The sequence below is a fragment of the Mixophyes fleayi genome, chromosome 8 (genome assembly GCF_038048845.1).
Source record: "Mixophyes fleayi isolate aMixFle1 chromosome 8, aMixFle1.hap1, whole genome shotgun sequence".
In the NCBI taxonomy this organism is placed as follows: domain Eukaryota; kingdom Metazoa; phylum Chordata; class Amphibia; order Anura; family Limnodynastidae; genus Mixophyes; species Mixophyes fleayi.
In genome coordinates this window covers 11105472-11130945 of record NC_134409.1, presented here as the reverse complement: position 1 = coordinate 11130945, position 25474 = coordinate 11105472, and the positions used below count along the sequence as shown (strand labels likewise).

Below are 25474 nucleotides of genomic sequence, written 5' to 3'. Positions count from 1 at the left end.
CAAATGCAGCGAAGGAGTCTATACACAAATGCGATTCCTGCAGACCTGCAGAGAGACGCCTGCACGTCTGTTAGGTAGGGGGTCATTGCAGCTGTTACAGGGCAGTCTCAAACACCTACTGATCATGACGACATGTCAAAAACCCGGCGAATATGCTGCTGATGCGGAGGCGGATACATCTAGAGAGGAGTACGGTGCGGAAAGTGGGCGCAAATACGCTATTTTTCAGCGCTCTTTTTTAAAGAGCAATTTACTTCCAAATTACGACTAACTGCATCTGCCCCGTGCCTAACTTTAAGCAAATAAACAGTAAAAGAACACGGCTATTTATAGGTACACTTGTTATATAATTGCAACAGTGCTTGTATTTGCTCCATGTTTTGTATATTACCTCCTCTAACGTATTCTAGAACATTGGTAAAGTGCTGTAAAACAAGCGGTTTCTATAAATAAATCTGTACATATATAACAAAAACCATATCTCTACCCCTGACAGAAAGCTCTATTTCATTGTTCAGAATTAACCCCACACTCCACTTGAAAAGAGCGCCTGGGGCTTCCCAAGACTGCAGATACCAATTAAAGGTATGATTACGTATTCGACTCCAGTGGTAAATTGCTTATTCATTTTAACAAATACATTAACATTTACATTAATATAATAATTTGTTGCAAAGAAGGAGTAAACAGCGAGAAACAAAACCAGTCATTTTTAACTGATCCGTTTGAATTTAAAGCACCAATCCCCCAAAGAATATTTATTATATCATTATATCATTATTCTTAGCTATCTCATACAAATCATTATCTCCTTTTCAAAAGTTCTCTGAATGGCAAACATAAATGGCTGCCAGACACAGACACAGTCAGTCTGCTACACAGAAACAGGCTCACAGCTCTTAGAGTGTAGTGTGATGGCAGAAAGGGGTGGGGGTGGGGGGGGGCGGGTAAATGTCACAGTGTGGACAGAGCTCAGAGGGGCCATCAAAAGGTTCTCTGCTCGCTACATCATGTGTCATGCGCCTGTGGTTGCCATGGTGGGCTAGATTCAGAAATCATCAATAGCAGGGAAAATTTAAATACCACCATTCCTTCTTCTGCCAAAATAATTTAAGATGTGGGACAGTGTGTACCAGCTAATAAATTAAAGTTATCTCAAGATTAAATACCTTTAAATGAACAATAGTATCAGGGCCAAATTCTTTGCTGTCAGGAAGGAATCTCAGGTTCAGTCTCAAGGACAATTGTTGCTTTTGCAAAAAGAAACATTGTTACTTAACAATTCATTTATTCTTTTTTAATTCATGACACTCGTGTTCTAGAGTTTTGAAATGTATCATCAATTAATGAGATGAATGTGAATTACATATGTTTTCATAAAACAGTTAAGTGGAAACTGCTGTGAATCATGTTGTGTTATCTGCTGATGTGGTGTCCTCATTTCATCTAGTTATTTCCCAGCATTCCAATGGCTTCTTGTTTCCTGATCCTCACAATTGTTCAGTCTGCGCAAACCAGCAATGTTCATATAGACTACAGATTTGTACAACATTGTTTGCGAATTTATAATAAGTTGTGTTTACGAACATCATTTCACATAGAGGTGTGATGGACACCGCAAATGTCCTGTATCAATGTGATAGGAGCGTCACATCACTACTCTGTACTGCTGAGGGACCCTGCTCCTTTCACTATATAACCCTCAGTCTGTGGCTTCCTGCTGCCTCCATTCCCCTCCTCACATCATATCACTGCCCCTGTCACATGCAGCCCTGTCCTCACTGACACATCACTCATCTCCTGATATACTCTGTGCTGCTGGGGACTCTGTTCCTTCCACTATATAACTCTCAGTCTGTGGCTTCCTGCTGCCTCCATTCCCCTTCTTACATCATGTCACTGCCCCTGTCACATGCAGCCCTGTCCTCACTAACACATCACTCATCTCCAGATATACTCTGTGCTGCTGGGGACTCTGTTCCTTCCACTATATAACTCTCAGTCTGTGGCTTCCTGCTGCCTCCATTCCCCTCCTTACATCATGTCACTGCCCCTGTCACATGCAGCCCTGTCCTCACTAACACATTACTCATCTCCAGATATACTCTGTGCTGCTGGGGACTCTGTTCCTTCCACTATTTAACTCTCAGTCTGTGGCTTCCTGCTGCCTCCATTCCCCTCCTTACATCATGTCACTGCCCCTGTCACATGCAGCCCTGTCCTCACTAACACATTACTCATCTCCAGATATACTCTGTGCTGCTGGGGACTCTGTTCCTTCCACTATTTAACTCTCAGTCTGTGGCTTCCTGCTGCCTCCATTCCCCTCCTTACATCATGTCACTGCCCCTGTCACATGCAGCCCTGTCCTCACTAACACATTACTCATCTCCAGATATACTCTGTGCTGCTGGGGACTCTGCTCCTCCCACTATATAACTCTCAGTCTGTGGCTTCCTGCTGCCTCCATTCCCCTCCTCACATCATATTACTGCCCCTGTCACATGCAGCCCTGTCCTCACTAACACATCCCTCATCTCCTGATATACTCTGTGCTGCTGGGGGACCTTGATCCTTTCACTATATAACCCTCAGTCTGTGGCTTCCTGCTGCCTCCATTCCCCTCCTCACATCATATTACTGCCCATGTCACATGCAGCCCTGTCCTCACTAACACATCCCTCATCTCCTGATATACTCTGTGCTGCTGGGGGACCTTGCTCCTTTCACTATATAACCCTCAGTCTGTGGCTTCCTGCTGCCTCCATTCCCCTCCTCACATCATATTTCTGCCCCTGTCACATGCAGCCCTGTCCTCACTGACACAATTATATGAGAGGACAGGTCACTGCTTCCCACAAGATCATCGCGCTCATCTCCTGAAAAAGGTCTGTGCTGCTGTGAACGTTTTGATGAGACGATTGGCTAAAGAGTGTTCTATCTCCTCCCACATCAAAACCAGGGACACCCTTGACGAGCACATGATGATTGAATAAAATAAGGTGAAATGCTCATTAAAAACATGGCTATATAGCTGCCGCTGCCCACATGACCCTTTTAGAACAAACTGCTCCATATATTTGCATGTATCAGCATAAAAATTATTAGCAGCACCAATTAAGACCTGATTGGAGTTGAAGAGATATTGATTGGGCCTAAAAATCTGCACAATAAGAATTTGCTAGTGTGTGCAGTCATCCGCTATTCACACTAACTGTGCCCGTGTCATCCAATCACGTGGCTGCCTGGGAGACCATACTGGAGATAGAGATGGTCAATTGGTGTTCAGGTTTACCCGTCTGCATAGGTGATAGCATCTTCCTCTATGTATCCCTCACTATAACTGCTACTCAATTATGGACATATAACAAAAAAACGTGGAAAATAAATCACTTTCTCAAAGACCTCCAAACGGCTTCCTAAATCCCTCTGCTCTCCGTAATCAAAGTGTTAATTCTAACGGATTGTTCATGGCAGTGAGTACTGAGTACAGCCATCTGTGATCTGACATTTGCATAACCCAATGTAGGTTACAGATTGTTGGCTTTTAAGAATTCCGTCATTAATCTATTCCCTGGTGACAAAATCATTTGCTATGTAATTTGACCACACTTTGATGTATAGCAAAGCACTACACGAATGAGTCTATCTAACTTAACACAAGGCACAGCGGAGGCAAAGAGCTACCCGATGTATAAAACCCATAGGACACATAGGGCCTGAGTCATTAAGGCAAAAAATGGGTAAATGTTCTCTGGGACAAACCATGTTACAATGAAAGGGGTGCAAAGTAGTTTATTATTTTGCACATAAGTTAAATACTGGCTGTTTTTTCATCTAGCACACAATTACTTAATAGCTTTATTACTACACTGAAATGTAAAGTTGATCTATTACATGCCCTACCCCAACTATAAATCTGTCCCCACATTTTAAATTTACCTCCCCCTCCAATGCAACATGGTTTTGCCCAGGTGCAAACGTTACTCCTTTTTTATGCTTTGCTCTCCTTAATGACTCAGGCCCATAGCATATATCTTTTACCGTTGTGTAGTTTAAGAAACATACATACCAATTTCTTCCTAAGCCAAAATCTTTGTAGCACCAATAATTCATATTTTGTAGCATTGCATTTGCCACATGCAAACTCATTACACAATATAATGTACAGTGCAGAAAGAAAAGTGATTTGTTTTGAATGACGTGTCTGTGCATGAAAATTGGTTTATTACAGGGCTAAGTCATTGTGATGGTCATGGATTCCCAGACTGTTAGCGTCTCTTGCTGTCAGTTCCAAGTGTCATTATGCCTCCCTCATTTTCTAAGGTTAAGGACGTTCTTTTATCTATTGGATAACCCAAAAAAATAATAAACTGCAAACTAGAAAGTTTTAAGCTTCAAACCGACACGCACACACAAAATATATAACTTTAGATATGTATTATGTACAAATACAACATTAAAAAAAGACTAAGGGGTTCAAGATTACCAGAGACCGGAGAGTGATCTTCTCCACACCTTCAGAAACCAGTTTAGAACAAACATTGTAGATAACAAAGGCATCTGCTCTACATAAATTTAAAAAGAGAGAGGAGACAGGACAAGAGAAAATGAGTGGGAGTATAAAGTTATATTATGTCTGTCAATATTACCAACTGGAAAATCAGGACGAAAGAGGTTACACCCAAATTCCCCCAATCCACTCCCTGCATCCTTGCAAAGTACGACCTCTTAATGACAAACCATACCCCTATCAGCCACAAAACAGCGGCATAGAAAATTAGGACAATTGGAAGGTGTGTAATTGCCTAATTCTGCCTCTTAAATTGTTTAACCTGCCTAATTACAACATTAACAAATGTTAGATAGGTGCAAGAGACAATTCAATGCTTATTAGGATGTAAAACACTCTAAAATACCACACAGAACTCTTAAGAAAGGATTAAAAAAAACAGGAATGTTTCAATTCTAAACATTGTTAATTGTCATATGAAACAAACAGGTATATCGATGACACAACCCATAGCTATGTCGTATGTAAATACAAAACAAAATGCCAATTGTCTAAGGAAAATATTTGTATCCCACATTAAACAGTGAGGACCAATGAAAACAGTCATTTTAAAAACCTGTTAAACGAGGAAGTATAGTCGATTACATGATTCAAAACAGAATACCAATTGAAGAACAAAAAGTTCCAGTTAGGAATAGGCTTTAGAGATGTTCAGGAGACCCAAAAACAGGAGCGAATACAATATATGCGAAGAGACAACAAGCACTGAACTGTAAAGACAGCAGATCGAGTGGGTATGATAGAGACAGGGGCGATACTGTCTTGGGTGCAGGTGTAGAGACACTTTACTTGTGACATAGTCATCGGCTGATTTTAAAGTTTGTGTAAGAGCATCTATTTAGTGCCACAAAACCCTGCACATTGCAGAAGAAATTCACTTTGAATAGTAAATCAGAGAATGACCTTGCAAACTAAGAGCTAATCACTGTATTTGAGAAGTTACACTTGCGATCCAAGGGATACAATTCATGAGACATGAGAGGTGTAGAATTCCAAACCTAGAACAGATCATCACCATTTATTTATATAGCGCCACTGATTCCGCAGAGCTGTACAGAGAACTCATTTGCATCAGTCGCTGCCCCATTGGAGCTTACAGTCTAAATTCCCTAACATACACAAACACACACACACAAACAGACAGAGAGAAACTAGAGTCAATTTTGATAGCAGCCAATTAACCTGCTAGTATGTTTTTGGAGTGTGGGAGGAAACCGGAGCACCCGGAGGAAACCCACGCAAACACAGGGAGAACATACAAACTCCACACAGATAAGGCCATGGTCAGGAATTGAACTCATGACCCCAGCGCTGTGAGGCAGAAGGGCTAACCACTTAGCCACCATGCTGCTCATAGATTAAGAGATTAAGCCAACAATGGACTGTATTGATTGGATAGAATGAAAATCAAGTTAGGTAGAACTGCTCAAACTGTTTAACAAAGATCAATAGACGATCGACCAAGCTGGTTTGACAACCTTGACCTTGTCCATAGTTTTCTCATGATTTTGGGACACTTAATTTGTGATTCAACCTTAATTCTGGCACCGCATTCAAAATGGCAACACAAATGTCAAACAAGCTTGACGGATGTCAAATATGACCAAATCGAATGTTGAGTTTTCGAATAGCCTCGAACTTGCTGAAACAGGCCCTCACTATGAACGAATCTTCCTGTAACTCCTGTGATTCTTCAAACTTTTGTATAAATTTGACAAACAAGCAGGAGCAGGCTGGGCTGGGGGGCAGCTGCCCCCCCCGGGCCGCTCCCACAATGGGTTACATTGGGCTGGGTCACCTGCATTTTTTTCCTTTAAAATATTCACAACAGGCTGCTTAGTCGAGTCACCCGCCGGGCTAAAATTTGCTATCCCTCCCCTGCAAACAAGTATTAGAACGGTTTTCAAAACAGTTAGAGCATAATCAGTGGATCAGCGTACAGGTACGCCCAAAAAAATAATAGAAGCCAATTTGGGAGCAAATTATATGAAAGTGGAGTAGGTAAATTATCCTTAAAATGGAGGTAAAGTAATGCCATATTCTATAAAAAATAAATAAATCACTATTTGTATTAAACCAGCAGTAAAAGTAGAGGTATTTTATAGAATACTTTATTTAAGTTTTGTGAATTATTTATTCTGAAATAGTAAAAAAAAAATTGTGCAATTAACTATTACTTTAAAATAATGCATTTAAGTAGAATATGTTTTGTTAACTATTGTTGATTTGCTAAATTACATTTTGTGCACCTTGATCGATGTAATTATAAACATTTCACTTTTAAAAGCAAAAGTTCACAATGAGACCCATTAATAGAACAGGATGTGACGAAATCAAGGCTCTTTAAGGGCGAAATAAAGTCTGTGCGCCATACTGCAAAGCAGGAAACTCCCCATAAAAGCACAGTCACCCCCCCTTTATCTCTCATTTAAATGCGCATAGTGACACAAAGCAGGAGACCGATTCCTTTTCTCTATTCAGGCTTGTCTAATGATTGATCTTTATATTGCAGGCACCTGCTACTCACCACAGGTCAGTTCAGTTCCAAAGTGAAGGAGAATCACCTGCCTGAAATCAAATTATTTCTAACGACTTCTTAAAGGTGCCAATAATTTTTTTTGTCCCGTTTAAGCATTTCTGGGTGAACTAATCTATAACTTACTAAATTGTGTTTTATTCTACTGCAAACCAAAGAAATACATTTGCGGACACCAAAGTATTTTGTTTTTAAATTACAACAAGTTTCAAGAAATGGGGCATTATTAGAACAAAAACTGCAAGAGTGCGATTTTTTTTTTGGCCACAACTTGTTGTGTTCATGCTTCGATATTCTGGCCAGACAAAGAAGAGACATTTACACAGAAGGAGACTCTGCAGGACTTAAATGAACCTTGTTCACCTGTTCCTTTGACTTCCTGCCAACTGGAAATCTTACAAGGTCTCTGTTTGCCTAGAGATAGAGAACATCAATTATGTATTTTGGAAAGGTATCAGCTGGCCCTGGGGTACGGCATGGTACAGCATGTATAGCCAGATACTGCGGGGTATTGGTGACCTGCTTTTAATGCCTACACATGGGGAGTAAATCGTCAACAATGAACCATATGCGTTGTCCAGAACTCGTATCTCAGATTAGATTGCAGGACACTGTGAGGTTATCTGGTTAATGGAGGGACAATGAAATATCAGCCAGGGGGAAAGACAAGAGGTAAAATATCAGACAATACAACAAGGATTCATATATTTTAAAGTTATAAAATACTAGTTTATATTTCTTAATCTCTCATCCACTACAGTGAATATAAAAAGTCTACACATCCTTATTGAAATTGCAGGTGTCTGTAAATCCTGGAATCAGAATAAATCATATCAGGACTTTTTCAGGCTTTAGAATAACCTTGAAACCAACAAAATTCAAGTAAAAAACAAAAAGATTTTTTTTTTTTTTTTTTTTTTTAGTAAAAAGAAGTGAAAAATTAAAAATAAAAAAATAATAATACCCTGGTTGCATAAGTGTGCAGATCCTCTCATAATGGGGCCCTCGAAATGCAGCGCTGCGCTACAGAGGCGGAACCATGGTGACGCATTAGCCACCTGCCCTTCGGGGGCGGTTTTGTTGGTTGCGTTACGTCAGCCCAGAACGAATGCGGGTCCTCTAAGGCTTGGGGTTTATGGATACCCAGTTGTTGTTAGGGTGCAACCGTGGCCGAAAAAATTCCCTAAATTTGGTTTATATTGAGAGGATAAATGGCCCTCATTGTGATGTGACGGGAATTATATTTGAGGTGATCAAAACACTTTATGGAGCACTGAAATTAGCATCATTCTCCTTATATGCGCGCATGTGAGCATATCATTTTGCTATCCGATATCAGCCTGGATCTAATGGACCCCATATAAATGTAATATAAAATATATTCATAGAACAGTGCTGATAAGTAAAAGTAAAGCAAAATATAAAAATGGTTTGACTATATGTGGTATGTTTGACAGCATGTTTGTAAAAACAATTAATAAAACGATAAAACAATGCAATGCAGATGCAAATAAGCATAATAAGAAAAAGCAAAACCAAAAGGAGGTTTAGCCGTAACTTTAGCGTGAGGAAACTCTTGGCATGTTATATTTCTTAGTTAAATCCGCCCTTTTGACAAAGGAGAGCTGCGAATAGGACCATCTGGTCACATCACATTTGATGTAGGGATTCCGTCCAAGAAATTTAATTTGAACGAGGCTTGAAATAAAGAGAAATCTATAATGCCAATTATGAACACAGAGAGATGGTTCACACTAATATCCAATGGAGTCTATATTAATTTACCTTAATTAGTAATATAATCTCACTGAGTGAAATACTATCGGAAAAAGAACCAATTAGTATAACATTCAGAAGAGAAAACACATTTGTCTCTATCTAGGACTTCACCCAAAGATACTTTCAAATCATTATCTATCTCATATCTATCTACTTATCTCATATCTACTTATCTCATATCTATCTACTCATCTCATATCTATCTACTCATCTCATATCTATCTACTCATCTCATATCTACTCATCTCATATCTATCTACTCATCTCATATCTATCTACTTATCTCATATCTATCTACTTATCTCATATCTACTTATCTCATATCTATCTACTCATCTCATATCTATCTACTTATTTCATATCTACTTATCTCATATCTATCTACTTATTTCATATCTAATTATCTCATATCTACTTATCTCATATCTATCTACTTATTTCATATCTAATTATCTCATATCTATCTCATATCAATCTATCTCTCATATCTATCTACTTATCTCATATCTATCTCTCTCATATCTATCTACTTATTTCATATCTAATTATCTCATATCTATCTACTTATTTCATATCTAATTATCTCATATCTATCTCATATCAATCTATCTCTCATATCTATCTACTTATCTCATATCTATCTCTCTCATATCTATCTACTCATCTCATATCTATCTACTTATCTCATATCTATCTACTTATCTCATATCTACTTATCTCATATCTATCTACTTATTTCATACCTAATTATCTCATATCTACTCATCTCATATCTATCTACTTATCTCATATCTATCTACTTATCTCACATCTACTTATCTCATATCTATCTACTTATTTCATATCTACTTATCTCATATCTATCTACTTATTTCATATCTAATCATCTCATATCTACTTATCTCATATCTATCTACTTATCTCATATCTATCTCTCTCATATCTATCTACTTATCTTATATCTATCTCTCTCATATCTATCTACTTATCTCATGTCTCATATATATCTATTTCACATCTATCTATCTATCTCCTATAGGACATAACACCTTGTATCATTCTCAGGGTCCATACAATAAAACAGCTTAGACACCTAAGTTATGTATCTTAGTGGAACACATTGTTAATGGTGTTATAACCATTTATGGAGAACTTTTTTTTGTATTTGCTACCTCTTATAAGTCAGTTTAGTTTAACTGCCTAAGAATATAACAGACAATAAGTGATGATTTACTAAAGACATATGTTTTACGCCAACTTAGCAGATCTCTGTTCACTTTCAATGCTCCTAATTTGATTGGGCATCTGAAGCAAACACAGACGCACAAAGATGGGCGAAAATGTAATAAGTGACACCCTGAACCCTAATTTTAAAGTGATGTTTACATCAAGTTTATTAATATATGTTATACAAATCAGAATAAACTAAAATAAATAACAGAAACCACATTTTTGTTTTAATTTCTCATACATTTATTACTTGATAAAACACCCTTTCAACAAAGAACCGATGTACCCACTGCCGGTACGTTTTATCACAACAGACAAAGCTTTTAGTGATCAGGCCAACTTACACTCTTCATCCGGTCTCTTCTTCACTGGAGCAAGCATCTCCTGCACTGCGGAGTGTCCCTGGTACGATGCAGGATCTTTACACATCCTGTGGTTCTCCATTCTAGAAGAGATGCAGATGACCTAACATCAGTGAATGTCCAGAAACATTGAGCGCCCTGCAAACAAATCCTCCTCTTCTAAAGCTGGCCACAGTTTGCTCTCATTTTGACTAACTTGAGCCAACATTGCACAGTGCACGGATCCATAAACGCTTGTTCAGATCAACATCCGCTCCGATAGCACAGAAATATCTGGTCAATCGTCCGACCAGGAGGACCTCCTGTGCTTTGCAATTTGGTCATTCATCCCGGATGTCAAACAACTGGGTGCCCTGGCTCTACTTATACATGGCCAATCTGTGCTCAGATGCTTACATCCATTGGCTCACCAACTGGGCTGAATGACCACATTGCTCATTGATTGGCCGTAGGAGGCTTAATGTATTGTAAAATCAACCTCAAAATAAAGGTCATAAAACACCTTTCACACGTAATGGCGTCAACATGCAACACAAAAGATGAAGACGTCTTTTTTTTCGAAAACTATTCCCGGTTTCTAAGATTATTGGATCAAAAACATCACTGGGAACCTGTTTAGGGGTTATTAGGACAGAGGAAAGTTCTGCAGATATTTGTTAGCACCTCTGAATGCAGATAATCTTGGATGATGCATTTTTATATACAGGCACAAAATCACTTTGCTAGAATGTCAGATTCAGAACATAGGAAAGAAATTTCTTACTTAAGTCTCTTGGACAAAACCATGTTACAATGCAAGGGGTGAAAACTAGTTTTCTATTTTGCACATAAGTTAAATACTGGCTGTTTTTTCATGTAACACACAAATACTTGATAGCTTATTTGTACACTGAAATGTAAAGTTGATATTTGTGTGCTACATGAAAAAACAGCCAGTATCTAACTTATGTGCAAAATAGAAAACTAGTTTTTACCCCTTGCATTGTAACATGGTTTTGTCCAGGAGACTTAAGTAAGAAATTTCTTGCCTAAGTTCCTTAATGGATCAGACCCATAGACATCAATTAGTACACTACCCCACAGACAGAAATTACTACACCCTTTGTGGTGTCAAATACTAGAAAACAAATACAATTATTTATTAGACTGCAAGCCATTGTCATAACGAGCCCACCACTGCAATATGGTATCAGTCACAGTCTTTAGTTTGGCTTTTTAAAATAATATTTTAGACTTCCTATCTTGTGCAAGGTTTTAGATATAGCGTATGCAAATCTATATGCTTTTAACGTAATCTGTAAAATCCCGTTATAGCAGCAACAATCCTATAGTCAAATCATCTTCTTTATAATATATTAATTATTATTATTATTATTATTATCATTATGTACAAAAAAAACACGCGGGTTCCTAACCACTGGATTGAATGTGCATTCTAATGACCACACTATAATTGCTTTCATCCTTTATTTAAAACTAGAGATGCTCAGGCTCGGTTCCCCGAGAACCGAACACACCCGAACTTAGCAGATCCGAGTACCGAGCCGAGCCGACTCGGTACTTTCGCGCTCTTTCGGAATAGAAAACAAGGCAAAACATCATTGTTACATCGTCGGATCTCGGATCTCGTGATTTTTGGATTCCAACATAACGGTGGGTGGGAGGGAGGGCGGCCCAAGGACAATTCCATCTTGCACCATTTTTCTTTTCTGCCACTGCTGTGTGCCAATGTGTCCTAGATGTGCTAGGAACTGCCGTGTGTTTGTGTCATTGCTCTGTCACTTAGCATCCAGCCAGGTCGCTGCAGTATTTGTCCAAAAGTGTATGAAAATAATATTGTGATCTGTGAGGTGGTCTAAGTTGACTGCAAATGACTTGAAATAAGTGTTATTGGAGGTTAATAATAATGTAGGAACAAAAAAAAAAGAGCAAAATTATATGATTTTAGCATATTTTAGGATTTTTTAAAAAAAATCCAAAACCAAAACACACGAGGGCGGTTTTGCCAAAACCAAAACACACGAGGGCGGTTTTGCCAAAACCAAAACACGAAGCTAATCCAGATCCAAAACCAAAACCAGTTCACGAGGGTCAGTGAGCATCTCTATTTATAAAGTGTTGCCATATTACACGCCGCTGTACGCTTATGGGAATATGACACAGAAAAATTACATATAATGGCATGTAATAGAAGGTAATGATGTAAGTGAGCTTACAATCTAAGAGCTTTGTGGAACATCTGATACATAAAGTAGAGGAACAACAATTGCAGCTGGCGGGGGGGAGTGGGTGCGGCTATTGTTAGGCGGCAACATTATCAGCCGACTATTATAAAGTAGTTATTGGTGAAAAGTGTGATTCTACACCAGAGTCCATCCAATAACCTATTCACTGCACTTCACTCCAAATACTGGGTGGTATAACAGGTAGACGTATGTTTTAGATGCTTCATTTTTCCAGAAAACTTCCATACTATAATTTTTCTCCGGCATCGGTGCTAAATGCTTCCTGTTGATCCTTCTTTTGCTGCACTATTACAGTTACTTTATTTGCAGTTAACGTCTGTGGCCAAATTGACTGGTGGCGCCATTAAAGATGTGATATTGGCGATGGTCCTTGGTTCTTCTTTACTCTGAATACATTGTAGCAGCTACGGCAATGGTTGAACACATTCCAAGTTGAACATTTCCCTACATGCAACGTTGGGTATTTTGGCTTCCTCGTTTTCAGACCATTGATACATTCACAGTGATAACCAGAACAGCCTCCCGGCAAAAGCTCAGGCTAGTCTGGGTAACGCTGTGGCACAATACGACTTGAGCTACTTTCATCCAATGTTCGTCCATTGACCATAAGCCTGAACAAGCAGCTAAGCCACAGGGTGTAAACAAATTTGTAGAAGTGTCGATCAAAGTCTTGAAGCCATGGGATTCTGCCCTTATTCTGCCAATGTATAACTGCAATCATCCATCATTGGCTGTAGACAAGTGTTCACGCCGCCATGCAAGAATATTGAGCGGAGGCAGAAATTTCAGGACATCTGTGTGTCTTCTATGCATCTCTATTGTACTCTGACGACCGCAGAAATGTTCAGCACACCAAGCATCGATACTGTATAATGATTGTTATTATACAATAATATAATGGAGTAACTAGGCTTTATGCTGCTAGGTAACAACTCTTCTTCTCTGCACGTCATTGGCTGCAAGTGAAACAACATATTGACTATACCATCGGTGGCTATCAAGCAGCTGTCATGAAGTTTCAATGTGTCTACACGGTCCGCATGTAAGCAGCTGTCAATGGCAATCACTACTACACATCTACCAAACGACATCTCGCTTCCCAGAGAGGAGATGAAATATTAAAGTGTGATGTGAATTTCTTTTATAAGCAAGATGCAATGTTCTCTTCTGGAAGTAGGTTCTATACACTAATGTATACAGAGTCCAAATATCACCTCCACCTTTTATTCACTTGTCTGTAGACTGGTTAGGTAACAAACATTTGAAATTCGTATATTTTCTGTATGTAAGTATAACATATTAATTCTGTATTGTTTTAGATTTGAATGGTAAGGATACGGTTTTCTCTCTTTTCATAAAAATAAATAAAAACAAAACTGTGTGCGATGAAAGCAGATTTTATTGCTTAGATATGTATTATTCCAGAAACAAATTGTATGACTCCAAATTATGGTGCCCCCAGATCTATTATCTATAACCAAGAAAATAAATGACTCGTGAATCTGAATTTCACAGTTACCCAAAGGTGTTTCTCTTAACTTGATTACTTGTTTCCATCTGCAGATTTTCTTAATAAATGAAATAACAGATCAGAAATCAGGGGCAAACGCAAGATTCGGCGATTCTGAATTGGACAGCAGCTGTGGCGCTGTCAAAGAAGCATCTGCGGCAGCGCCGCGCTGCTGTACAGTACCGTTCGTTCGCGGAGGGGAGGGGTTTCTGGAAAACCAGAAACCCCCCCTGCGTGCGCCCCTGGAACTATAAGGACTTCAAGTGTGTTCACTAAATGCAGACACCTCTTTGAAATGAATGTACTTGGTAAATTAGACATAAATAAGTAAAAACAGTGACCCCGCCCCAATTTCACAATCAGCCCTAGGGGTAAATGTATCAAGCTGAGAGTTTTCCAGCAGGTTTGAAAAGTGGAGATGTTGCCTATAGCAACCAATCAGATTCTAGCTGTCATTTTGTAGAATGTACTAAATAAATGATAGCTACAATCTGATTGGTTTTTCAAACCCGCCGGAAAACTCTCAGCTTGATACATTTACCCCCTAGTGCTACACAGCCTGCGCTGTTTCCTACTAAGCAGGGGTTAACGAGCATGGGCCTCTGCTGCAGTGCAAACCAAACCCAGGCTAGACAGTCAATCCACAGTTAAAATGTTAATCCATAAGAAACATTAACCGCTCTTATGATTGGTTGGTGGTGACGGAAGTCCCGAAGGACTCTATGCTTTGATCAAGAATCAATAGAGATTGATAGAATCTCTATTGATATGGGGGGGGGGGGGGGAGAAAACAATGACCAGTGCTTTGTAGCTCCATTTGTGTCAATGACTCATTCATTTCTATGGCCCATTCATTTCAATGGGGTTTCTAACATGTAATGCACAACACCATAGGAATGAATGAGCCATTGACATGAGTGGGTAAAATACAGCGCAAAGCTGGTGCATACTTTAAATGCACTGAAATGAAAGCATGAATGCAAATGGGTATGGACACATAGAATAGAATGGGTGTTATTATACATGCTTTGCATATGCATTAAAACCACAAATTATGTGCAGTGGGTAAGAGCCCTAACATGATCCAAAAAGCTCTTCGCTCTACATTTAATACAGTCAAAGTTTATTTTTTAAAACAGAAAGTATTCACATGTCTCTGCTATAAAATAGGACTCACAAAGCATCAATTAAGTTTTTAATGATCACTTAAATGACAAAACTATCCTTAATCAGCCCTACCCCGACCCCCAACCCACCCTCCCTGATGCACCACAGTTCTAGGCACTTAAAGGCTAGAACTTTAATTCAAGGGCTACTCTTCTTTTTTGCTGTACCTGGGCGATATAGTTAACCGATGACACGCCACTAAAGGTGGTGGCGGAATTTAAGGTGTTGTGAGTTGGTAGAAAAGCAGACACTTTTTTGGTTTCCCAACAGCTGAAGAGCGTAAGGGGCCTTAGCCCGATATAAAGCCTTATCAGTATTTGCGGTACATTAGTACAAAATACAAGCAATTTTTTTATTAAGACATGGCTAGGGTAATGAAGTGTCCCAAGAGGACAAGATGAATGAGTATTTCAACAGTGCCAATAAAATCATTTACATACCTCTTTGAGCTTGGAGACTTGGGGCTGGCAAAGCTGCTTTGGAAACGCTTGCCAACATCAGAGAGCAGCTGCGCTACAGATCACGAAGCTGCAAACATGCTTACAGAAGGGAGAGAGGGGCGAGCGGATGAACGGATTGTCTGAGGCACGTCTTGTTTGCTTGTGTCGCTCAGAACCTTATTTATCCTTTATGATTACACAAAGCGGGTTCACAAAGTTGTTGGGAAACGTCAAGCTCCCTGTATTTTGTAGCAGCCATAGCCAAACGGGAGTCTTTTAGGGAAATTTAAAGGGACATAATATGGACAATAAATTAGTTGAAAAATGTAGTTATTACTATCAGTAGGGCCTATCCCATGGATCTATTACACTTTCTGTAAAAAAAAAAGGTATTACTTGCTATATTTAAGTCTTCCTCCCTCTAATTTTAAATAGTGTCCCTTTTATTGTTTTAAACTCCTGTTTTCCAGAATTCTATTCTTCTGCCTTTTTATTCAAATGTGAAAAAAAACCCGCCCCGTCAGTGACCTGAATTGTCCAGGGCTTCCAGTGGCCGATAACCAATCAGAATTGGCCAGAGTGCGAAAACGCTTACAATTTACTAATGGAACTGATCACTTCAGATCGCAGTCATACAGCAGGGAACTTTTGTGGCAAGCAGTTTTCGTGGATGTTTTATCTCACAAGGTTAGAAGAATTTCCCATTGGATTACGATGGTTCAAGACCAAAGAAAGCATATCTCTAGTAAGTAACATAATGGTCTTAGGGGCCATGGGCTTTTATATTGCACCACTGGGGTAACAAAGATGTCACTCCGGGGGTTCCATTTTTTTCATTCACCTGATGCTCACAATTCAAGGGTCCGGGAAGAGCCTTGCAATTTTCAGTACTGGGCTGGTAGTCTCTGTTTATTTGCACTCTTCACCCTCCGCCAGCCGGGTGCTGAATCCAACTATGACGGGCGGACTGTACACGTCAGGTTTCCCTGCTATAGCATAATTGCCCCTGTCTGTCTAGTCCGTTGCTGGTTTCCACTTTAGTAGGGGGACCCCATGCTCGCTGTGCCTTATTTTAGTGGGAACCAGGCGGTCTAGTGCTGAATATAGATTTTGAGGTTTCTAGGCACATTCACAAACACGTGAAAGCATCCATTGCAAAGCGTTTGTATACATTTTCCCATGCGGTTTGCACTTGCAAAAAAACGAGTTTATGAATAAACACTGGCCTAGCAGTCTGGCCTGCCTATTGCCCAGTCAATCTCTGTTTAGGACCACACTGCCCCCAATTACACAGTGCAAATATATAGAAAACACCCAGAAAGTGCTTTTTGTGCTGAGCCTTATGGTGATTATACATTACTATCCTGATCACTTCTCTGAATTCATGGAGTAATAGGAGCAAACCAAACTTTACATGAAACTTGAAAAAAAAAGTTATAGGGCCTGAGTCATCGAGAGTAAAGCAAAAAAAAGGAGTAAGTTTTTTCTTGGACAAACCAGGTTACAATACAAGGGGTAGAAATTAGTTTATTATTTTGCACGTTAAGAAAATACTGGCTGTTTTTTCATCCAGCACACAAATACTTTATAGCTTTATGTTTACATTGAAACTTAAAGTTGATCTAGGACATGCCCTATCCCAACTATAAATCTATCCCCACATTTCAAATTTATCTCCCCCTCCAATGCAACATGGTTTTACCCAGGTGCAAAGTTGCTCCTTATGCATTGCTCTCCTTAATGACCCATTATCTGGTGCGAGAATGACTTCCGATTTACAGCTTGCATATATGGTGATAATAGGAGCATTTTGATATAACAACTTTCGTTTTACTTGACATCACAGAGTGTGAAATTGTCGCAAGTGGGTGGGACCTATAAGTTAGCACACATGGACTGACAGACGGATGAGGCAGGAGCACTAGGGGCAAAACACAGAAAATATGAATACCTTTAACTTATTTATAATTAATGCACAGAGTTCCTAATTGGTAACAGACATTTTCTCCGTGCGCAAGATTGTTGTTGGCTCAAACCTGGTGTTTTCTTTGATGCGGAACAAAAGTTAGAACATTAAAGAAAACAAAAGAAAGAAAGAGAGAGAGAGAGAGAGAGAGAGAGAGAGAGAGAGAGAGAAAATGATAGTTGCCACGATGACGTGCATGTCATATCGCTATTTAAGCAAAACACCTCCACACACTGGCTTGAAGTGATATTTACTCTATGTGACACATTTAATGCGCATTTTGGAGCTGTTCCACCGTCCCCCGGAGCGTGATATAATGCAAAAAAACATTGTAGTAGATGCAATTGCCATTTCAATTAGTCTTCCATTAAATCTGTCACTGCAGGGCTTTACGAGCACCTGTGTTTTTCGGCAGTAGAGGTACAAAGTCAACTCTTAACATCCACAGATTTCCCTTTAATACACGTTGTATAAATACAATTTACGGCCAAAATAAATGCGTCTGACATTCTAGAACTTGAATTTAAGTTAAGATTAGAACCGATGACCTGTAAAGGCAAGGACCATTAGTTTAACCGCGACACGAGGAAAAAACGCTGCATCAATGATCACAAAATAACCAGAGATTGACATACTAAAAACTTGTGGTGCGTATTAGCGTGCACATATCAGCTTAAGGGTACCTAAAAGACCCAAAAAATACCAGGAGCAGAAAAAAATGGCGATTTAACTAATATTATTTCCAAAGGTACATATACAATGAAAACATCATTTTGGGGTGAAGCCCCCTTTATGAAACTTTCTTAGTAAAAGGAGTGTTACCCCTTATTCTCTCTTTTTTGTTCCTGATGACAGAGGTTTGATAAAGGGGACTTTACCCCAAAACTTGGATTTCCAAGTATATGTTGTCAAAGTCATATAATTGGATGAAAGAAAGTATATTGATTAATATTGTTTTACTGTGCGATTGCGATCAGTACGCCACGTGTTACATGTTATGGCGCAATCGCATGATAAGCCACGCACGCATATACTCACACATTATATATATATATTTTTATTTTTGTTTCATATTTATAATGATTCCACTCCACAGTTGTTTATGAGCAGATGTTATTTGGTTTATAGTTATATATTATAAGGTTATATGTACACTTTAGTGATATTTAAAGTTCAGGTGATAGGAAGCATGTCATGTTTGGTATCATTCTAATCCCCTATTTATCTGCATTTGTCTGGTTCATTCACCGAAAGGATTGCACATAGCGTGCGCTAGTTATCGATGATAGGGAATAAATGATTAGAATGATATTGTCTGTGTAATGCTAATAGACCAGTTTGAACCAGTTATTGGCGGGAAAACTAAGTATGCATCATCTGGAGAGCTGACCCCCGCCTTTGGAATGTTGACCCCCACCCTTGGAGGGGGATGTTTGAACTAAACTATGGACTGCATTACATTGGACCTTCCTGAAGCCTGAACCTATGGAAACTTGCCAAGTCACCTGTATTGTCTTCACTGTATCACTAAATGTATATATACAGCTCCCTGGAATCAGCTAAGGCAGTCACACTGACCACAGTCTTCAGGACTGAAGAACTGTAGCAGCATCCTGCAGAGAGCGTAGCGGGCGCAGCGTATGTAATATGTATCAGGTATTGGCTGTACTGTACTTATTTATTGAACTGCTAAACTTTTGCTTTTGCTAAATAAATTGCTTGTGCTTTGGAACCACACAAATCGCATAGACAATGCTTATTGGAAAACAATGAAATTACTTTAATAATGTTCGTTTGGTTACAAAATTAGGGAAGTCTCCATTGTTGGGTGGCTGCAGCTCATTGTGACACTGATGATATTTCACATATGAGAATTCACTAAACAAAAGGAAAAATTATATATGACTATTTAAAAATATGATGTTAACTTTAATAACGAATACTTTTAAACACAATAGATTAAATAGATGTATTACTTTCTATGCTGTTATGTATTTCTTATGCTCATACCTGGCAAATATTGGAAATTTCAAAGCACATTTTTTAGACATTTTTCTCAAACCCATGTATATAAAAATCATCTCTGCCTTGTCAAGGGTCCATTTCTGATTTTTGTGCTTATTGAGATCTAAAATTTTAGACTTCGCTGTTCTTTACTCAGTATACCACTCCTGTCTTTCAACATTTTCTTCTAACACACAATCTGGTTGTAGTCATTTTATCACAGGATACTACAGGCTGTGATACAGAGATTGTTGATTCCAGCAGATTACTTGCAATCAGCAATTCACAAATCAGTCACATGATCTCTCCCCTACCTACAACCTCTCTCTCTCCTCCTGCATGGTACGGCCTATTCTCCAGGATTAGATATGGAGTTTGGGTTATCCTCATCCTATCTTGAAACAATGTATAAATATACATTTCTCAATATTCCGTCAAAGTAAAGAGCATTTAAAACAAAAGAATTATGTGCTTCTATGGTCACTATATTCTATCGATTTGATGATTCATTATCATCATCATCATGAATTTATATAGCGCCACTAATTCTGCAGCGCTGTACACAGAACTCACTCACATCAGTCCCTGCCCCGTTGGAGCTTACAGTCTAAATTCCCTAACACACAAACACACACACACACACAGAGACAGACAGGGTTAATTTTGATAGGAGCCAATTAACTTACTAGTATGTATTTGGAATGTGGGGGGAAACCGGAGCACCCGAAGGAAACCCACGCAAACACAGGGAGAACATACAAACTCCACACAGATAAGGCCATGGTCGGGAATTGAACTCATGAACCCAGTGCTGTGAGGCAGTAGTGATAACCACTGAGCCACCGCACACACATGTTCTTGTATTGAAGACAATATTGTCAAATTGGGCAGATATCTGCACATGTATAGACCCAAAAAGGATCGGATCACTTTATGAAAACCATAAATCCAGTCAGCAGACAAGTATTTGCCTGTGCAGGCAGTCACCTGCCGAGAGCGCTAAATGTGACCCAGCTGCTCTGAGTGCCAAACTGCAAGATCTATTCCAAATTGGGTATTTTTAGCTATGGTCAACTTGGAAAGTGATTCTGTGCTCTTAGGTGCAGATTAGGCCTATGTGATTGGATTAAGATGCAATAGACAATATGTAACATAATCATGTGTGCACATAAAGTGGAACTACAGGAAAAGGAAATAAAACTAACTTTTTTTAAACATTTATTCCTTCATGTGAAAATAAATAAATTAATATTTTCTGTTGATTTACATGAGTCCTATAATCTCATATTTTGTTAACTGGAGGATGCCAGGACTATATATCTGTATAATGAGGTCCAATAGACACAATATTCTACAATAATGGAAATATTCAGCTCTGATAAATCAAAAATTAATGTAACAGATCTGTACACAAACACTTTCTGATGAGCGCTGCCTTCACTTCACATCAATTTCAATGTCTCCTACAACGTTTACAAAGGGTGTTGACACTCAATATGATGGACTTGTATGTTAACGCTTACTAAGTAGATAGTACACTATACTGCACAGGAGCTTACAGAGTGAACAGCCTGTTAAAAATAAGGACAAAATACAAACCTTTGACTGTGCTTTAACGAACGTTATTTTACAATGCCCCTGTGAATGAGCCCTTAATTACAAATTCTCCTTTGGAGACACCATGTATAGGTCAAAAATGTATATCATCACCTTATAAAAATCTAATCTTGAATTAAAAAAAGGCAAAAGGTTGTCTTCATTTTGTTCTTTTGGTGCAGTCGGAACATGACACAGGAGACGAATGGGGTCATCTTCCGAATACATTATCCTCAATGCCCCATAATGAATGCCCCAACGTCCTATTCAGCTTCTTCCCTAAGTAAATATAATTGGATATAAAATAATTCTGCAACTGAACATATCGCACAAAGAGATTTATTCAAAATGATGCCTTCATATTCCAGTCTTCTGTTCCATATAGAAAATTAGATATGGACCTCATCCTGCCATGCTAATCAATGCATGATCCATGAAAACAGGGACAGTGGCGAAAATAGGAACATGGTGTCAAAATGAAGGAAGACATTGGCCTTTTGGTCTATGCTGCTGCATATTTTTTTGCATTGTCAATGATCCTCTAGAGCAGAGGTGTCCAAGTTTTACCAACAGTTCATGTTTTCAGGATTTCTGTCTGTAGAAACAAGTGGGGTAATTACTGAACCTGCCAAATAAATAAACTCATCTGTGCATGATTAAAGAAATCCTGAAAACATGAACTGTTGGTAGCTCTTGAGGACTGAACTTGGACACCACTGCTCTAGAGTGTAAGCTCCAGCGAACAGGGTCCTCTCTACTCTATGTCTCATGTCTACACCTCCTTCGTCAACCTCATCTGTACTTGTTGTCTTCATATGTGCAATTGTATTTTGTATTATTTGTAAGGCTGGGTACACTATACAAAATTTCTCCTGATGCGATATTCTTAACAATTTTACCAATGATTTTAAAAAAAAAGTCCCAATCAGCAGCTGATTCATGTGTACACGCTTACAGAATTTACCTTCAGATCTGTGCTCTTCATCTGTCGCAACCATCAGCTGAAAAGATTCTGACTCTGCACACTCCATAGATATCTATGGACACTGCCGGTCCTGAGTGTCTACACACTGCAGAACTGGAACGACATCGTTCCATTGAACAACATTTTTAGTCTGGTTTAAAAATCAAATCAATCAATATGTGCTTTGGACCGATAATCGTTCATCGCTGCAGCGTACACAATAATGCCATATCAGGCCGAACGGTCGTTTACCGTGTGATTGGCCCGATAATTGGCTGATAACCCTGTAGTGTGTACCCAGCCTAACTCTGACTGCCCTGGCTGCAGAGTTTTGTGGCTCCTTAAAAATAACAATGATGATGATGATGATAATCTTGGTTAGATAGGAGAGTTAAGGTAGATTACGTTGAACAGTTTTCATTTTGCCACAAAATGTTATTGCCTAGCTCAGAACAGTATTTTTACAAATGGCACCACAGCTGAATCGTGAGAAGAAACGGTTATCTGCCCCCCATGTTCTAAATAAACCTCCCTATAATAAAAAGCTGGGACACATCACGTCTCTATAACAACACATACTGGTACAACAAGCCAGACAAACCTCCAATTGAGCTCCATTAATGAGGAATGAACAGATTCAGTCCCTCAAAGCTGGGCGAGCTGCGTGACTCAGTGTCCCGATTTCAGGTAACTGGACAATCATTTGCAACCTTGGCGAGACAGGTTAGATTATTATTATTATGATTATTAATTTTTATTTATAGGACGCCACTAGGTGTCCGTAGCGCCATACAGGGACAAACGGAATTACAATACGAGGTGAGACAGCACAGTACAGTAAACAATAAGCACAGTAACTCAGTGGGCTCAAAGCACAGCTAGAGGGGCGGGGGAGGGGAGAGGGGAAGGTCCGCCTGCGACGGAATCCAAGAGGGAGGGCACGGATGACAGGGAGACCCACAGAGGGGAGAGGAGGGAGCGAGAGGGGACGGGGGGAAGAGGGTCCTCGAGGAGGAGGGCTAGGTAGCTGGAGAGCAGAGTTAAAAGTGGTGAGGACAGGAGGAGAGATGACCCTGCTCAAAGGAGCGTACAATGTAAGGGGTGGGGTAGACAGAGAGACTCGGGAGAGAGAGGGAGAGAAGGAGGAACGGAGGATAAGGAAAAGGGAAGGGCAAAGAGGGGAAGAGTCAGAAGAAAAGGTAGGAAGTTAAGTGGGAGACTGGAAGGCTTTAAGAAAAAGGTGGGTTTTTAGAGCCCGTTTGAAACTGGACAGATTAGGGGAAGTTCTGATGGAGGGAGGGAGCTTGTTCCAGTGGAGGGGGGCAGCGCGGGCGAAGTCTTGGATACGCGCGTGGGAGGAGGTGATCAGGGGGGAAGAGAGGCGACGGTCATTGCCAGATCGGAGAGGGCGGGATGGAGCATGAATAGAGAGGAGGGTGGAGATGTAGGGTGCAGTGGCGTTGGCGAGTTATCCAAAATCTGGTTCTGGCAATGTCTCTGGCATCACCCACGTTAGTTATATAGCATCTGCTTAATGCACTCTCTGTCATTCATGTCCCAATTTAAATATGATTTGTAAGATTCTCACCTGACAAAGAGAATTCTGACATCTTGCAGCAGTTTTTCATTCCATCTAAGTATTAACCATATCAGGATTATGTCATTTTTTAAATGTTATTAAAAAAAAAACCTGCCTTTGATGCTATTCTATTGGATAATAAGTTAAAGTACACCGCTCACAATTATCCTTTAGATATGTAGCGGTGAGTTGCCAAAGCAGCTTTAAAAAAAAATGTGTAATTTAAAATGAAAATCCAGCTTGGGAATGAATTGCTTTTTTTTTTTCTATAGCATTACTGTATGTTAAAATAAAATAATATACTCTTAGAGAATTGGTAGTGAATTATCGCATGCAGTGTTATTTGTCCATGTTTCCGTGATAGTACATATACCATCATCTTCACAAAGCCGTGGCTGCAGCTTTTGGGGGGGTTTGGTGGGAAATAGAGGGTAAAAAAAAAAATGAGTCTTGACCTCTTTAATGCACATTTAAAGGCATGTGTCAAATGCAACGAAAACCTTGACAACAGTCATTATAGCATGAACTTTTGTTTCCATGGCAACCAACACCAGGTAGCATCTGAACAACATTCAAAGCCTCCTCCAGCTGACTTTAAATTCAGCACACATTATATATAATACCGACGCTATAACAAAATAAATAAAAATCACATTCGGATTTGGTAAAGGCTGCAAAAGCTCACAGCGGTGGCATATTATTCTCATGTCAAGTATTCTTATGGAAAAAAAAACAAAGTGACTATTTTTTTAATTTTATTTTTAGGGTTTTTTGTTGCTGTCATTACTTTGTATCAGTAATGTTTCTCTCTCTTTTTTCTTTTTCTTTTTTTTTTCTTTTAAGATAGTCAGCGCTGACAAGCAATCTTGTGTCAGCCGAAAGCAGCCGCCCTGTCAATGACATTGACCGCCATGACAAAATAACATTTTGCTACGTTCCTCAGATCCTCCAAGGCGTCAGTTATGGAGGCGATTTTGCGCGTGCTGCCGTACGAGACCGTAAGAACGGACCAGAGGGCATTATAAATGTCATTCCTCCGCTTTATACATTTAACGGAACTGCATCTGTTATATACGTTAACTGACATTCCTCTCACATCTTATGTGACACTTAAAACGACAAGTTAAAGTATTTTTACTGCTTCTTTTTTTTTTTTTTTTACAACAGCCGAGGAATGACAAATATCATGACTACGCTGCAAAGCCAGAGGCGGATACGGGGACAGGTGGGAAAATTCAGATAAGATAAGATACAGGCTCCAGACAATCAGGTGCCTGTGATGATAGATTTTATTTTCCTGCAAATTTTCCCTTAAGTTGGATTTGGGAATCTGTTTAAATCGTCCAGTGAGGAAGTGGTGTCAAAACATTATACACACCTGGAAAACAAGATCTGGGTAAAACACCTCTCATACACTATAACACATGATCCTGACACTAAGCAACACTCCGGGACTTTACTAAGCCCCTATACATGCCCCCTATATAGCACAATGTGCAACATAACACTCAGAGTGCAGGGG

The 25474-nt window shown here is 39.4% G+C and overlaps 1 protein-coding gene across 7 annotated transcripts in view; it reads right to left on the bottom strand.

Annotated features, from left to right (window-relative positions):
* The window catches only part of LRRC7 (leucine rich repeat containing 7), a 257250-nt gene that overhangs the window by 188750 nt on the left and 43026 nt on the right, over window positions 1–25474 (bottom strand). For 6 of the 7 annotated variants that reach the window (XM_075181893.1, XM_075181890.1, XM_075181891.1 and 3 more), the window contains exon 2: window positions 10463–10563. The exons of the other annotated variant lie outside the window; for it this stretch is intronic. In XM_075181893.1, coding sequence (XP_075037994.1) covers window positions 10463–10562 — 100 coding nt within the window. In that variant the 5' untranslated portion in view covers window position 10563. The remainder of the gene's footprint in view (window positions 1–10462; window positions 10564–25474) is intronic. 7 annotated transcript variants of the gene reach the window in all.